The sequence below is a fragment of the Acomys minous genome (genome assembly GCF_964271855.1).
Source record: "Acomys minous genome assembly, chromosome: 8".
Lineage (NCBI taxonomy): Eukaryota > Metazoa > Chordata > Mammalia > Rodentia > Muridae > Acomys > Acomys minous.
The window spans coordinates 86,852,105-86,870,170 of NC_140489.1; the positions used below are offsets into that span (position 1 = coordinate 86,852,105).

At 42.6% G+C, this 18,066-nt stretch overlaps 1 protein-coding gene across 1 annotated transcript in view; it reads left to right on the forward strand.

Moving 5' to 3' along the window:
• The window catches only part of LOC311604088 (uncharacterized protein), a 149,706-nt gene that overhangs the window by 94,427 nt on the left and 37,213 nt on the right, over positions 1-18,066 (forward strand). Inside the window, exon 6 of the mRNA XM_084793616.1 lies at positions 12,941-12,995. Within this exon, the coding sequence (XP_084649742.1) occupies positions 12,941-12,995 (55 nt within the window). The remainder of the gene's footprint in view (positions 1-12,940; positions 12,996-18,066) is intronic.

Below are 18,066 nucleotides of genomic sequence, written 5' to 3' on the forward strand. Positions count from 1 at the left end.
TTCATTTCTTGAGTTGTCAGAAGGACTAAAGTCTTGAGAAGGAAACCTTGGATGCTAACCCTAAAGTCTTAGCAAAACAGGGTAGCCATATGCCAACACATAGTAGCATATGCAGGTATGAGGTCAGGGGACCCAGGGAAGACTGGGTGAAGTGCCTCTATGGTAAATTGAATTGTTGCTAACAAAGTTCTCAGCTTGGTGTTCTGTCTTAATATCTAATTCTAGTTCTTCTCTTTTGAGACCCTGAAGACCCTCTTTTTGGTGAATAAGACTTGTATTTTCCTTGGAAGATCTCTCACATCTCTTACTCTATGCTGAAATTTATTTATTTATTGATTGATTGATTGTCCTCACTCATAACTCTTTGCTTAAAACTCCTTTCTTATGCCCCAGTGTCCCAGACTCCAACTAGACAGGCCATCTCCCAGCAGTAAGTCAAGCTCCTATGTTGTAGGCGGTCTATATGGAGGGAATTGTGTGAAAATTCTGCCCTGTCCCTTTGAAAGACAAGCCATATGTTGTAACATGACCTAGTGGCTTACAAAGAGGTCAACATCTTACCTGGTCAGTTACCCTGCCTTATTAGAAGTATTGGCTTGAGTCCTGGCACCTGGACCTTACTCAGAAGGTTCTAGGGATGGTCTTCCCTGGTCAGTAAGCCTGTTCGTCTTGAGTTCTAAGAACCCACCCTTTAAGAGTTGGAAGAAAGAGGCAATAGGAACATTTCTACTCATTTCTAAAGCCCACATTCCTGCACGGAGAGAGCTTGGCCACAAGGTTTTGGAATGGCCTTGACGAGTGTCTGGATGCTTGTGAGGCATGGAGAATATTCCATAATTTGTTTGCTCCTGTCTACTGTACTAGGAGTGTGAAGTGTTATGAAATGCTTCCCAACTATTTTCCACAACAGAGAAAGGTCTAGTGGCAATTCTCAAGTGTGGTGCCAGTGACCAGCATTTGCTCTGAGCTTCGGCTCTTGGAAAAGAAGTGGGATCTCTCCAGTGGCTATTCTTTTAGCACTGTATGCTTTCTCACTGACCTGCTATCCAGTGGGTGGAGACATGTTGGCAGAGAGTAAGAAATGATGATCCTGGGGTCTCCTGACTTCTTGATTGACATGTAAAGTTTTATATGCCTTTCTTCCGCCCTTTGACTCACCATAAGCTGTGCATCAGCAAGGAGCAGAACACTATTTTCTGACAATTTTAGAGTCTTCTTTATGTTCTAAAGAGATTATAACTGTGGCATGCCTGGTAAGAAAAATAAAAATTAACTAAATCAGAATCAATTTCCTAGCCCCCATGAAAGATCCTTGTAAAAAAATATACTACAGATTCACTCTAAGTAGTGAGGTGATTATGTGTGTGCACACTACGTATGAGAGAAGGAGTAGGAGGAAACAGAAAGAAGAAAAATAAGGTGAGGAGGAGAATGAATGAGGATGTTGTCTGTTGTTCCATTGTCACAGTACCAAAGCCCCAGTGGGATTGGCAGTATCTGGTGGAAACGAAGGAAAAGATGAGCTTGTGGAGGGTGAGAGCCCTGGAGCATGGTAGCAGTGTGGCTTTCTGAAGACCGGTCCCCACTACCATTGCTTCCCCCACCTCTCCATCCAACTCCTACCCCTGCCAGGCAACTCACCAAGGCAGGTGCCCGTCCTTGACCTGGACCTTTGCCCTAGGATTTCAGCATTGGTTGTCTCTCCTCTTGAGCACTGTGCATTGGCTGCCATATCTGCAGCCAGATGGTATCCCCTTCATTCATAACACTAGGATAGAACTAGCATGTGGGGTTTTATGAGACCCCCCCATTCTCTCTCAGCATTCAACAACACATAACATATGCCTGCCAATGGCGGGCTTCACTGATGCAAAGCTGCACAGGACAGAGATCACCCTAACCTCCAGGGCTCCGTGTACTTGCAGCATGCTTCTACTCTAGGAGAACTCCATCACTCCTCAGTGCTCTGCATTCATACCCAGACATCTCATTTCTGATGGCATAGCTGAGGGAAACAAAGCCAGTGGTTATAGGAGATGCCTGACCCCCATCTTTCACACTCACCACAGTATTAGCTGCCATGTAGTCAGTATATAGACACAACCTAAGTGTCTGTCGGTGGATGAATGAATGAAGGAATTGTGATGTATATACACAATAGAAAAATTACCCACTTTACAAAAATGAAGGGGATTGTGCCATTTGGGACAACATGACTGAATTGGAGATTTTCCTAAGTCACAGGAAGATCTCATGCCTCACACCAAGAAGGGAGTGATGGAAAAAGTAATAGTTTAAAAAGTTAGTACAGTGGTTCTCAACCTGTGGGTGAAGACTCCTTTGAGGGTCAAACAACCTTTACACGGGGGTCACGTAAGGCCATTGGAAAACACAGATGTTTACATTACAATTCATAACAGCTACAGTCACAAAATAACAATGAAAATAATTGTATGGCTCGGGAGTTACCACAACATGAAGAATTGTATTAAAGAGTTGTAGCCTTAGGAAGGTTGAAAAGCACTGAGTTAAACACTTATTAATGGTTTGTATTTATGAATACGGTCTATCCCTGAGCATAGTCAGACATATGGCAAAGCAGAAGAGTCGTTAAAGCATACAGTTGGGTTGGAATCTACAGCATGCCCCTCCCCCCAACCTTTGGCCATGGCAAAGCCATAATAGCTCATCTGCTTTGGCCAGTCTTCCTCTCTGGAATTTCAAAGGGAGAAAACAAACCACAGTTGGAGATAGTCTCTCTAGAAAAACATGAGGGAGGGGGAAAAAAAAGAATGAAATTCTCTAGAGGTCTGTCCTTTCTGTAACACAGGGAAATAGAATGATAACAGGGGGAGGGTGTGGGGGAGAAAGAGGTGAGGTGTGGGGAGACGGAAGAGGGAAAACCCAAAGGCTAATGGCGCCGCCGTGCCTGTGAGCATAGGAGAGCTGATTGCAGTGTCTGAGGTGGTAAGGGCTGGAGGAGGGTGTTTGATACTAAAGGGCTTGCAGGGAAGAAGGAGGAAATAAACTAAGACCCGTGGTGTACTGTGCACGAGAGATGGGCATAATTTACTCTTTGGACTGTGCTTTTTAAACTACACTGTTTTTAGACTGGAATATCATAAGTGATGGTTCAATAAGAGTTGCAGATAAAAATAAAAGTGCAGGAATTTATAATGTGAGACTACAGGCGGGCGGGGGGAGGGTAGGTTAGAAAAGAAATAGGGATGAAAAAGAAAAAGAAGGAAGCCAGTTAAACAACATAAATTTCCTGAACACCTGTTCTGTTCTGGGTCTGGCTGTGATCCTGGAAAAAAAGATGACTAACAGAATCGCCCTTGCTCTCCGGCATCGCACAAATAGCAGGGAGGGAGATGTGTTTATCTAGAACTTCCAGGCATGTTACATGGGATGTGTTACCACAGGGCTTCCAAACTCCAAGGCTCATCCCATTGGCCTCACAATTCAAACAACTGAGCATGATGTCAGTGTGGGATGCCAAGGCAGACTGGCCAAATGAATCCTGCATCCATATCAGTGCAAAGTGTAGCATTAATGAAACAATCAGAAGCCTGTGAAAACCCATACATATTTATTGGTCGCTATGATGTAGATACTATACCAAATACTTAAAAAAGCATTCTCGCACATAATCTTCCCACTCACCATATGTGTTGTAAGTTGGTCACTATAACTATCCTTATTTTATAGAAGAGCCTGGGATTCAATCAGAGAAAATGATCTCCTTGTTTGTCACAGGGTCAAATGTTGAAGCGGGAGCAATCACCCAATGACTCATGCTTCAGGGATAGCAGGAGTGGGTGTGGCCAGGAGAAGGGGTGGGGTCAGGTGGTTCCAGGAGATGGCTAAGGGACTTTGGATTTTCAGGAGTCTCTGTGTGGGCTGCAGTGCAGATTAGAGATCAGAATTCCACCTGAAACTCACTGTAGAGTGTTGGTGAGAGGCAGCAGGGGCTGTCAGTACTCAGAAAAGACAAGGGCTGCACTCTGTGTGTGTGTGTGTGTGTGTGTGTGAGTGCATGTGCTTGAGCATGTGTATATATGTATGTGTGTAAATAAAGTGGTGTAAGCAAGACAAATTCACATTCTAATGTTCAATATGTACCAATTGGGAATAGATACTAATTGAGGTCTTGTGTCATAGAAGAACTGTAATTAATCCTTCTTCTATGCTTAATTTCTATCATGGTCAGATAATCCCATGCCTATCATCAAAAGGTACTGCTTAAGAGATGTAGTAGACTCGAGATAAGAATTCATTTTTTAAAATATCTTTGAGTCAGTGGGAATCAAGCCTAACAGAAAGATGGTCATAAGATAAAAACACCTTCCACAACCAATAAATACTTGATATTTGTGTGTGCGTTAATATACAAATAGAGGCTGCATTGATAGTACTGTATCCCATTAAGATGTCAGTAAGTGATAGAGGTGCCCTGGAGAGCTCCTTTAACTGATGGTAGGAAAAGCCATTCCTGTGATCACCATGGAAAACAAGCTGCCGCTTCCTTAAATACCATCTACACAGCAATTCCACTGTTTGATTTATACTCAAGGTGTATGAACCATGCGTCTTGAGCAAGAATGTCCATAAGCACTTCTCAAAAGTGGCAGAAACAAGTGGGAGAAGCCATCCACCACCTAGAAAGTGGTTGAATAGATAGATGGGGGAAAATAGGTATCTCCAAGCTATAGTTGGGTGAAACAAGCTAGAGCCATAGAAGTATGGGAAGTATTATGGTGGGGAAAAGTGAATGATATGGGTACTGTGGTTTGAATGAGAGAAGTCTCCCATGGTCTCAGGCATTTGGATACTTAGTCCCCAGCTGGTGATACAGTTTGAGGATGCCCATGACATCTCACTGTGTTAGAGGAGGTGTGCCACTGGAGACAAGCTTCAGAGGCTTAAGGGCTCCTGTCCGTTTGTGTTTTCTCTCTGCTTCTGCTTCCTAATTACAGTTCAAGATGCTGGCTCTCGGCTTCCTGGCCACCGTGCCTCTATCTGCTATCATGGACTCTTATCCCTCTGGAATTTTAAGCCTAAATAAACTCTTCCATAAGTTACCTTCACCATGGTGTTGTCGCAGCAAAAGAAAAGTAACTAATACACAGGAAGACATCAATAATATTTTTTCAATAATATCTTATAAGTAGAAAATTCTACTTAGTTATAGCCACCAGAACATCCCCATTCAAATTAAAATAATTTAAAAGATCTTCGCATACTTTTGTTAGAAGCACATACAAACACTGCTGATGTATATGAATAAGAGACTGGCCACTCCAGAGGAAGGTAGCTAGGAAGCGAAGATGATGAAGGCAGCTGACTCTCAAGATTATATGTAACCTCAAAGGCAGCTGACTGTCAAGGTTATATGTAACCACAAAGGCAGCTGACTCTTAAGATTATGTGTAACCTTGAAGGCAGTTGCTTCTCAAGTTGTATGTAACCTTTTCTTCTGAGCTAGTAGATTCCTGGGTACTTTATATATAATTAAAAATATGACTTAACTTTGACTAATGGAGAAACATCTGTGGACTGAGTAGGACCACTTTCCAATCATTTAAGCCCTTGTGTGGACAAAGAAGAAAAATCTAGTAAGCTGTATGGCCAACTGACTCCTAGGTCAAGAATTCTGATGACATTTAGTTGATTCTGAAAAATAAAAACAAAAACAAAAACAAAAACAAACCAAACAAACAAAAACACTGTTTGCTACCCGACATGAACAAGAAAGTTGGCATCTAGCACTGCTGTAACAGTGTCATGTGGGTGTCAAGTAGCTGTCCTACGTAAAGCACAGTGTTGGACAGAAAAATAGCAGGCCTCTATCATCTCAATATAATAGGCTGTTGGGTGTCTTTTGCAGAGAGAGAGAGAGAGAGAGAGAGAGAGAGAGAGAGAGAGAGAGAGAGAGATATTAATGTGTTTGGCAGATTTCTAAATTCCATAGAAACCTCACATGCCTATGGAATGGTACATTACCAATGATGTGCAACAGGTCATGTGTGCAACTAAATAAATGAGTAGATGGGGAAAAGTTACAGGAACACCTATCAATCATTTATCTATCTATTGCCTATCATCTATCTACATATTCTCTATCATCTATCTACCTGTCATGTATCTATTATCTATCTTCTATCATTTATCTACTTATCATCTATTATCTATCTTTTATCAATAGGTATATTGATAGTGATAAATATATCTATCATCTACCTACCTATCTATCCACCCATCCATCATCAAATGTCTCATATCACAAGACAGATTTGTTGATCAAAGGAAGAAATCTAGGGGGAGAGGCAGTTTAGAGAGGGCAGTGAAAGCATTTTACACTTGAAGGATTTGAGTTTCCAGGGAGACTGAAGAATTAAAGTGGCCCAGGGCCTCAACTTTATGACTGAGGTGGCAGATTGGGTCATGGAAAACACACTTTTAAACAATTGACTCACCTAGTGGAGAAAGGCAAAGTTTTCTGGAGAGTGAAAACTCTAGGTAGGATTAGAGGAAAACCATGCAGAGTATAGAGCAAGAGTTCTGTCATACAGGGAAGCCAGAAAGGGCCAGAAGGGACAGTGACAGAGCAACGTTGTCTGGAGTTAGCAAGAGAGGTGAGACACTTCCCAGTTTCAGGAAGAGAATGCATGAAGGATGTGGAACAGAAGAAGCAAACGCTGCCTGGAGAGTATTCCAAGGACTTGAGAGAGCAACCCAGGAAGGGACAGTGTGGGGAGTATGGCCAGCCATGAAGCGGGCATTTCACTGAACATGGACACTTTGGGTAACACACCTTTTAGACTCATGCATAAAAGTGAACGTGCAGAGCTCTGGAACCAGTGCTCACTTTAAGGCAGCAACAGCAGAGTTTGGAGCCAGGCACTGGCCGGGTCTTATGAAGCACAGATCCTCACATGACTGCACTCCTCCACCCACAGTGCTGGCCTGCTTACAGACCATGTCCAACCAGGATGCAGCTAATTACAGGCCTTGAGGAAGAGGATGTTAATAAAAGGGCCGTGGCAGAAGGGAAGCAGGGTGGTAGAGAAAGGAGCCTGGCCAAATTAGACTCTTGTTTCTTTTTTGACATAAAGACATAGGATTTTTTTTTTCAAAGACCTGCCTTCTCATGGGACTTCTCCCAAGCAAAGAGAGGTAACCCAGAAATGACCAAAAAAGAGTCATATCGGCTCCAAACCCAGAAGTGGAATGCCAAGCAAGGCTGCATTTCAGCAAAGCTGTTAAGCCCAAGGGCAGCCAGCAGGCCAGAGTGGGAGTGTACCCCAGGCTCACAGTGCCATGAATGCTCGTGAACATGAACCTCGAGCAGCCTACGAAGTCCTCCACACCAACAACCACAGTATGTACCAGCTGCCCAACAGGCATGGCAAGGGTTCCACTGGTGAAACACTGACATGGCAGTGTTTGTGCCTGAAGGGAAATGAGGCCACTGTTGGCATGGCCCTGATCATCATTTCTCCCCTGGTGTATACATACATCAATGTCTGTCTGTATGTCTGTCTCTCTGTCTCTCTCTGTCTCTCTCTTTCTCTCCCTCCCTCCCTTCTTCCCTTCTCCCCCTCTTCCCCATCCCCTCTCTCCCTCCCCTTCTCTGTCTCCTTGCCCTTGTCTCTGTCTCTGCCTCTGTCTCTCTCTCTCTCCCTCTGTCTGTCTTTCTGTCTTTGTCTCTTTCTCTCCCTCTCTCCCTCTTTCCCTCCCTCCCTCTCCCCTTCTTCTCTTTCCCTCCCTCCCTCCTCCTCCTCTTTCTCCTCACTCCCTCCCTTTATTACTTTTTCCTAGTTTGCTCCAAATCTCTTATTTCCCTAATCCTCCTATACCAATTCCTAACCCCATCCTCACGCCAACCAAATGGGAAGCAGTTGGACAGACACCCACCTGGCTCACACAGCAACTCAGGAAAAGTCTCAAATTTATGGAGTATTTTTGCCTTCTCCCTGTCCATGGCTTCAGTGTCCTCTTCAAAGGTGAGAAAAACAAAAGGAGTTTTGTGCTAACATTCCTGTTACCAGAACTAAAGAGTTGATTCAAATAACAGATCAGTCTGAAATGTCAACCACTTTTTCCTCCGTAGGAATTTCTCTGTTCTAGCTGTTATCTGGGATCTTGAAGACCAACTGTGGGGGCTTCTGTGTGAGTGTCCAGCCTTAGAGTCCACACCAACTGTGTCTGGGTAACCTGGCAAAATCTGCCATCCGAAGAAATTTGCCCAATCCATTCTTCTTTCTTCTACAACTTTGCAACTTGAAACCATTAAAAAGGAAAAGTAAAATTGATGTCAAACAAGTTAAAAAGATCACAACCGTTGCTGTTCCTTGACGACCGCTGGCCTGGCTATTACTTGGCTTCTAATTCACAGCCTGAGTAGAGGTCTTCTGAACATGGATGACCATCTTCAAATTTGTGCTTTTTATTGCTGCTGAAGTTGGTCATCATCACAAAGCAGCCTTTGATTGCAGCTGAACGAAGTTGATAATTATCATAAAAAGTTAAGGGAAATCACAGTGAATTAAGAAGAATAGAAAAACTCATCTAAACCCATCTCCCTGCTTTAGCTGTCTGTTTCTTCCTACTTTTAATGCTTCTGTCTATACACAGTTGATTTTACACTATGTATCTTTCACCTTGACCCTTAGCTGCATATAGCATGCATTTCTCCAAACCATTGCCAACTTTAGACAATTGCTGTATTAAGGTAGAGAGCCCATGGTGTGTATGTGGAACAAATCATTACAATGTTTCATTTGGGTAGTTCAAGAGATTCTAAAATTTATGATAACAAAAGAGAATATGATTAATATTTTTCTGGGATAAAAGTTGCTTTATTAATCCATTTTAGACTTTTCTCATATGTTTTATATATAATTGAAGTTTCATTTAGAATTTCTTTTCTTAATACTATACAGGGAAATATTTTGTTGGAGTTACCAGATGAAAGGTAATTGGTATTTAATATCTGAAACTTTTTTCATATTTCTTTGGTGTGTGTGTGTGTGTGTGTGTGTGTGTGTGTGTGTGTGTGTGTGTGTACAGGTGCCAGTTGATCTGTGTATGCTTGGCCAGGAGGATGTCCAGTGTCTTTCTCTTTCATTCTTTGCCATTGTTGTCTGGAGAGAGGGTCACTCAGCAGTTCTTTGGCTATGCAGGCTTTTATGTGAGTGCTGAGGATTTGAACTCAGGTCCTCAGATTTGCAAAGAAAGCACTCATACCCACTGAGCCATCTCCCCAGTCGCCCCTCTGTGTATTTGTCAAATCACTTTCTACAGTATTTCTAATGTACCGTGTACACTCTCAGGAGTAATTGCTTTGAGAATAAAGTGCTGCCTGGTAGTATGTGTGAACCCTGAGGCTGAAGGCAGAGTCATGCCAAACAGTGGCTCCTTTTCATTGGGACTCTGGGATCACATAACTTGTGAACAGCCAAGCTAGTCTACAAAATGACAAAGCAAACGTTACCAGCAAGTAGAAGATTCAGAGTATCACGGGCAAGGGGAGAGTTGACAGAGTTACTGAAAGGCACACGAGCCTACACCGACGTTCTTGTCAGATGGCTGGCTGCGCTGGTAGGCTTCGCTTGGAGCTTGCAGAATTCTCCTGACACCGCCATCAGTGCTTTTCATTTCCCTTTGTCTCGCAGCAACTTCTAGAATACCATCGCGTCGATTCTACTCTGTTAATTTTGATCTGTCACATTCTGTGCGTCCGTACATCCTTGCTTATATTTAGAATCTGCTCGCCTGCTCTCGTCTCCAAATTCCAGGCAGATTTCAAATGCTACTCAGCCAGAGAATGTATGTTGTAACTTTGTCATATAAAGTACATACATACACATGCACACATACACATTTTATGAACCTATCCTGAATGATATGGCCTTTGCTTGGGGGGGGGGGGAATTCTAGGAGAAGCCAGTTTATACTGCAGTGTAGCAAAGACCATATTTTCTCGTATTTAGGAACAAAGGCATGTCAGGCTTTATTGAGTACATCACTAACTATATAACTAGCGTTAAACACTCTATTTGCAACTGTTGCTGTGTGTTTTGTGTGTGATTATCACCCCTAGATCTGCATCCTATAAAAAGATATTTCTGTTTGCTTAATTATAAAGCTCTTTATGAACAGGCTCCTCTGTAAATAGCTTGGTGCGGCTGAAATAGAAATATAATTATAATGAAGGCAGATGTTTGTGAGATACTGGCTCGTGAAACTTGCTCAGAATCTACAGAGGAGCAACGTCGGGAGCGTGTGTTTACCGCGGGCCAAAGCTGGAGCAAGGCATGTTTGCCTCTGGGCTGGGTACGTTTGCCTCCAACTTTTGCTCAGTGGTCTCCATGTTGGGGACAGAATGGGGCTCGCCTGGCTCAGGACTGAGCAGACAGGACTGTTGGTTTGGAGAGAGACTGAGGGAAAAGCTGAGAAGAACAAAGCACCCTGGGTCAGGTTCAAGGGGAGGGAGCCAAGCTGTGTGCACTGTCCTACCCAGTGTACAACCCGAGCTGCTTTAGTGGGGATTTGGGACTGGTTAATCTGCTGTAATTGTGTGAAGGCCATTCAAGGGAGAGAATTTCCTTCCCCCCAATGGGATCTTCTAGAAGCCACTCACACAGGAAAGTAGGCGGAGATGACTAAAAGGCGTGTTCAAGTGACAGGTTTCTCTCCATTTGGAAAAAACACAAAACAAAACAAAACAAAAAAACAGTGTAATCACATGGGGAAAGGCAGCAATCTGTGTGAGGTGTAAACACTGAGACATTAAATGATTGTCCGGTCAAAGCATGGTTTCACAGCTAACAGTCAGTTGTTTCTTTATACATCTTTGACTCAGGTGGAATTCGTTTTGAATTCCTGTGTAAGTAAGTGGACAGGGCCGCTATAGCCACCATGCTTTTCTGCCCACACTTTTTGAGTCGCTATTGCGTGGAGTTTTTAAAATATTTTGAAAACGTTACTGCCTACCCCTGTTCTATGATTCTAAGAACCAAAGGGATTAAAAGGCAGGTTAATGTGGCTATGGGACTCTCACTGTGGATACACTCTCTATGACCACACTTTTAGGCTACTTTCTGTCATGTGCTAACATTTCAGAATTACATCAAAAGGTCCAAAGCACTAACAACTATGGTTTTTAGATGTAATAAACATGAAGTATTTGCGTGTGTGTGTATCATGAAATGTGTGTGTGTGCCTAGGGTTCTGGATCCAAGTACTAATAATTGTCCAAATAGTTACATTTTTGACTATAGGGTAATGTTAAGGATCTTACTTATTAGAGTTATAAGTTCTTCCATTGATTGATCAATTTTCCTCTCTCCCTCAAACATATGTATGTATGTATATATATATATATGCATATATATGTGTATGCACATATATACATATATCATCTATAACCACTTCATGATAAATACTACATATATATATGTATGTTCATACACATGTTATACACATATAAAACACATATGTGAACATACACACATGCTGTATCTTTTATCAACATTTCTCTTTCTGAGAAAGGGGCAGAGTCTTGTGTAGGTCACACTGACTTTAGACTCTGTATATGAGAAAGTATAGCCTTGGATTTGAGATTCTTCTACTTCCATTTCCTCACTGCTGGGAATACAGGCATGCTACAGGACACAGAGATACCTTTCTCTGTACTGCTTGTCCAGAGAGCAGAGCTGTGTGCACGCTTTCACTCTATCAACTGAGCTCCAGCCCTGCCCACATTCCTCACCCTTGAGCACACATCATCCACCATTTTTTAAAACCACACATTATTGTCGTAAATGGCCATGATAAAAGTATTTTCCCTCTGTTCCCCACCTCTTTTTATGCATGGTCTTAACAAGAGAGATTTTGTGCAAGCACTCTTTTAAATGCCTGACAGTCTACAGTCAGCATTTGAGTTAAAGATACGCCAGTGTGGCTGCTGGAAAATTCAAGTGTTCCATACAGAGCAGGGACCTTTGTCAGGAAGCTTGGTGTTACTTAGCAGAAAGAAGTTGCTGTTTGAATCCTTAAGGAGAGGCAGTAATGAAAACAATTGCATATTAGGTGCCCACTGTATGCTAAGTGATGCCACATGTGAGCACTCTGTGCTAAGTGAGGCTGCGTGTGCTTTGGCATTGGAGTTATACCAAGTGGGTTACGGTTCCTGGACTCTTCTGTGTAAGGAGCTGAGTCGCAGTTACACTAAACAGTGTCCTGGTTTGCACTGAAGACATCCTGGCCAGTGCTTCTGTCTATAGCAAATTTAGAGTTGCTACTTAGTCTGGCTTATTTATATGAGTTCAAGGTCTTTCTGAAGATTCCTGATATTCATTCCCTGAATTTTTCTCTTGAAAGGAAATCCATGTCTCCTCCTCATTATCTGTTACTGTCATTAAAAACTGTCATGGTAAAGCTTGGTAGGTAAAACAGTCCCTTGTTTTATCAAACAGGGAAGTTAGGCTTCTTATAAAATATCCTGCCTATCCCTGTTAATTTTGTTTAGTTATTTTCACATTTAGAAAAGCAAGCATTTTGTTTTTGATGAACACGTGCTATTTATATATTGGGACTATTGACTTTGGGTCACACTACTTCCCTTGCTTATTACATTATTTGTTACATCATTCAGAGTAGCCAATAATTGTCCCAGCTTTTATTACATTATGTAATTGCTTTGAGTGTCACTTTTTGTAAAAATCAATGCAAGATTCATCCCCCCACCCCAACAAAGACAGGCTATCTCAGTGTAACCCTGGCTGTCCTGGAACTCACTCAGCTGACCAGGCTGGCCTCAGACTCACAGAGATCCACCTGCCTCTGCCTCCTGAGTGCTGGGATTACAGGTGTGCACCACCATGCCCAGTGAAAGATTCATTCTTATATTCATTTTTATGCTTTCTTTTAGAAATATTTGTCCTTCAACTACCAAAGGAACTGGTAACATTGGTCCAAGGTGTAAGGTAAGACGCTAAAATCACAGAAAGCCAGGGATGGAGCTTGATGGTAAGATGCTTGCATGGAAAGATTCCAGCTTTCCCTCTGTTCATGTTTAGCATTGTTAAGCACTAGCTTCATCGATTAACCCGTTTCTTCCCTTTGGCTTGTGATGTTCTCTGCCCAAAGGTGCAATGTGCATTTCTGGGGGTGAGAAGAGCACATCTTCTGTAACTATTTCTCTATCATTCTCCTCCAGCACTGCTCAAGATTCAGGGCTCTGCCTTTGCATGACGAGGGCCAAGCAGGCCTAAGCGGAGGCCAACAAGCCAGCTCAGAGGATGAATCAGAGGGAGACCCAAAGCAATGGTGCAAAGAGAAAGAACTCCTGGTTTAGTCTCAGCCTGGTGAGAGAAAGTTCCCTAAAGGCAACTGCTCTGACACTGACTTTGGCCCTGGGCTGAGAGGTTTCCAGGTCAGATGTGTTTGTACAGAGGTGTAATGGCAGCCAGTTAGGGAGGTAAGAGGGGACAAGCTTTGCAGAATTGCAGAGAGTTCATAAAGACTGTAGGCTAGACTGCTGGCACAGAGTAGAGACAGTGAGGCAGAGAACGAGACTTTGGGAGGCTACTGGTGCCATGGAAAGGAGCCTGAGCCTCCTCCCAGACAGAGTGAGGCACACAGCAGTGAGCATCCATGACAGGTTAGTGTTAGATGCTGTCAACTATGTGTTTAATAATTCGATCCTTCCCCCTATAGATAGATGGTTGTAGCCTGTAAAAGGAGAAGTAATGATTCTAGGAACCTCAGCAATGCTTGGGCACAACTGAGGATATTAAGTTAGTATGAAACTTCTGGGCTCTCTGTTTATTAGTGAGAAGATGAGGATGAGCAAATAGGAGGAAGTGGGACCAAATGAAATGAAAAGGGCAGATCTCAGATGTGTCAGCCTTTGTGATGGGGACAAAACGGCTAAGACAAACAATTTAAGGGGCCAAAGATTTAATCAGGTTGTCACTCTAGGAAGTCTCTATCTGTGGCCACTGGTTCCACATGGGCCTGTGTGAGGTGGGGCATTGTGAAGGAAGGCTAGCAGTAGAAAGATGCTCATGTCAAAACCAGGAGGGAGGGAAGGAAGAAGAAAAGGAGGGATGGAGGGAGGGATAGACAGATGGAAGGAGAGAGAGAGGGGGGGGGACTCTGACTTTAAAGGGACACCCCAGAGAACTACTTCACCCATGAGCCACTCCACCCCCAATAGCCCATGCAGCTAAGTGCTCATCAGTAGGTTTACTACTGGGGAATCTCCAGGCCTCACAGGATCAGCACCTCTGGGTATTGATAAAGAGATCAATCTTCAAAGTGTGAGATGTTGGGAATATTGCAGATATAAGCCATAGCAGGCAGATCCTTAAAGGTGGATGTCTAGATGCTTTTCAACAATTTGTGAGGGACCTGCGTTGACTTACCAGAATTCTGAAGCATCGTGCTTGAGTGGATAGATAACAGAAATACGTTTTCTCAGTGCTCTGGAGGCCAGAGGTGTGAGATCAGGTGTCAGGGGTGCGTCTGACAGCCACCGTCTCTCAACTTCATTTCTTGACTTACACGTGGTCATATTTTTGTGACCTCCATGTTGCCTTCTCTTTGCATGTTTCTGTGTCCCAGTCTCCTCTTTATTTAAGGACACCAGTCTTATAAATCGAAACCCACACTAATTGCCCTGTTTCTCGTTAATTACCTCTGTAAAGACCCTATCTCCAAATACGGTCACATGTTGGGAGTTAGGACCCCCATGTGGAAGCTTGAGAAAGCTGATCTTGGGCAGGATGGTAATTCTTTAAAGTGTATCATTACTATTATTACCTGTGCAAAGGTGTCTGCACATTCGGGAAGCTTAAACACATGGTCCAGCCTGGGGACTCCATGCTTCCAGGACTGATGAACGGATGTGTGGCAGGAGGAGTCCCTGATGTTGACACAGGTGTGTTATTCTTCTTAATCTGTATGCATTTTTCTCAATGTAGTGGGTCTTTGCAAAGCTGAGGGATTTCATTGATTGAGTTCCTAACTACAGTCTGGCAGTATCTGCTTACCAAGTGCTTGCTTTGGGCTTAGATATATCAGTCTCTTAATTCATGCATTAGCTTAGGGCCTGCATGCTGTACTGAAACACATAAGACCAGTTATTGACTTGCTGTTGACTCTTGTTTCTTTGCTGAGATATATTATGTGCATGGTAAATACGAAATGATCCAAACACTAAACACACATCCTTGACAAGTTTTCATTTCCTTTGCATTACTTATTCACTCATTGATCTCTCTGCCCTCCACCCCCACCTCTGGTGGTACTGGGACTTGAGCCCAGGACTCCACACTTACAAGGCAACTGCTGTTCCACTGAGCTATATTCTCAGTTCTCACCTTTCAGTCACGGACATTAGCCAAAACCTCCTCTGTACTGGGTGAACTTGGATTCCAGGGAATAATGTTCCCTTCTTCTTTCAACTCTTGGAACTTCAGTCTAGTACAGATTACAAGGCAGATGTACAAAGAGCTAAGACAAATGATGCATGAATAATAGCAGCTCCAAAGGAGGCACAGATACTGCCGAACTATAGGAGAGGAGGAGAGAGCCCTTCCGTGCTGGAGATGTGATATGAACCCATGGCCCAGGCACTAGGAGTCTCTGTCCAGCACAACCTGTTCAGTGCTAACAGAGTGTGACAACAACAAAAGCAGAAAGGATAAATCCTTAATTTCAGGACAGTATGTAGTAACAGCATGGAGATTGGAAGCACAACTTCCTATTTGAGTTTGCGGGGGTGGGGTGGGGGCATACATTGGAGCATCTCTTTTAGGATGCCCAGCCATTACCAAGTTTCCATTAGAAGAGGCTTCTCTATAGACCCACAAGAAAGGCAACATGGAAACCTCTAGTAATAACATCCTAATAGATTATGCCAAAAAGAGTTTCAGAAAAACAGTTTAAACATGGTGAAAGGGCTCATGTCTTGTCATTTAATATACTCTATGATGTCAGTATTTTCTATATCAGATATGATAGAATGTGTTATACATAGCACAAGCATGCATGTAAAAGAAAGTGTGGCACATGTGAGTGTGCATGCATACACACACTATGACCCCTTCGAGAGTACATAAAAGACTTGTCTCTCTTGCATCTTGAGGTAAGAGGTAGCCACATTGTGAGAAGGCCTATCTATAGAGAAACCCATGAAGAACTGCAGCAGGCCTTCAGAGCTCAGGGCAGGCTTACCCAACAGCCAACCAGAAAAAATGGACATTATGTTTCTGCAACTACAAAGAGATGCTGTCTTCTGGGAACCTGGAGGAGCTCAGAGGCAGGTCCTTCAATCCTCCTGCCTCTGATGCAGATGTAACTCAGACTACACTTTCACTGAAGTCTCCTAGACCCAGAACACAGGCCCCAACTAAGCTATGACCAGCCTCCTGGCTCATAGAACCAGATAACAAATAGATGTTCTTAAAATCTACACACTTTATAAAATTTCATAGAATAAAAATGAATATAAATATGATGACCAGATATGTGAAGATTGAATCTAAAAAACCATGAAAACCAGCAAGCCCTTTTTGTTTATAAACTATATTAATAGGCAATGTTTGAAAGAAGCCTGGCCGAGAACACTGAAAAATCAAGTGACCACTCTTTAGTATTTGATGTTATAAAAAAGATTGAGTGGCAGTAGAGCCCTTCTGAAGGCAGTGTTACCCTGACAACAAAGTCAGAGAAGCCCAATAAAGGGATTATCCTTGATGAACAGACATAAAAAATGCTCACAGAAATACTACAAGCAAGTGAAATACGACACTGATACATGGAGATCTACTAGGGTTTCCCCTGGAATGCATGGATGGTTTAACATATGTAAGTTAATGCATATGACATATCATGTTAACATAGTGAAGGATAAAAATGCACATTATCACCTCCATAGATACAAAAAAAAAGCATGTGAAAAAATTCAACATGATTTTATGATGACAAAGATCTTAGTCCATTAGATGTAGAATGTACCTTAACAAAATCAAATGTTATATAGTAAACTTACAGCTAAAGTCATACTTAAAAATAGTAAAAAACTGAAATTTTTCTGTGTAAGCCTTAATATAAGAAAAGAGTGCCAAAACAAAAATACAACAAACAAACAACAACAACAAAAAGCCAGGCAGTTTGTGGCACACACCTTTAATCCCAGCACTCGAGAGGTAGAGGCAAGCAGATCTCTGAATTTGAGGCCAGCCTGGTCTACAGAGTGAGTTCCAAGACAGCCAATACTACATAGAGAAACCTTGTTTCAGAAAAAAAAATGACAAGATTGCTCCCTATTGTCACTCTTGACCAATATAAAACTGTGATTGGCAAGAGAAAAAAAGAAAATACTCCAACAGGAAATAAAGAAGTAAAATTATAATCATTTGCAGATGGCATGATATTTTATAGAGAAAACTCTAAGACTCCATCAAACCTTTGTAGAAGTAATAAATTGAACAAGTTTATGGAATTCACAATCAATATATAACATCAATTGCATATCTATATGCTAATAATGAACTACTGAAAAAGAGAAAAAGTCACTTTTCACTTATTATAATAGCACTTAATACACTTAATACATTGGCAAAAGGTCTGTACACTGAAAACTAAAAGACACTGAAGAAATTGAGGAATATATAAATAAAATAAATGGAAATATATCCTGTGTTCATTCATCAGAGAAATGATCACTGTTAAATTTTCCACACTACGAATAAGGGGATCCAAGATGGCAGCGAGCAGTGTGGACCGTGTTTGAAAGCTCCAGTGAACAATTCAGGGAATTGCACAGATTTCTGAGCCAGGAACACCAAGGTCCCCACACCACGGCAGCAGAAGTGCTCCACGGTTCGGAGGGACCTGCTTGCCCCAGCACATGGGAGGAGCTCGGACTTTCTCGGATCAGAGCAACAGCAGCAGAGACAGCAGTGCTACCAGCAGCACCAGCAGCTCCAGCGGCTCCAGCGGCACCAGCGGCACCAGCGGTGGTGGCTGAGGTTTGCAGCTCAGAGC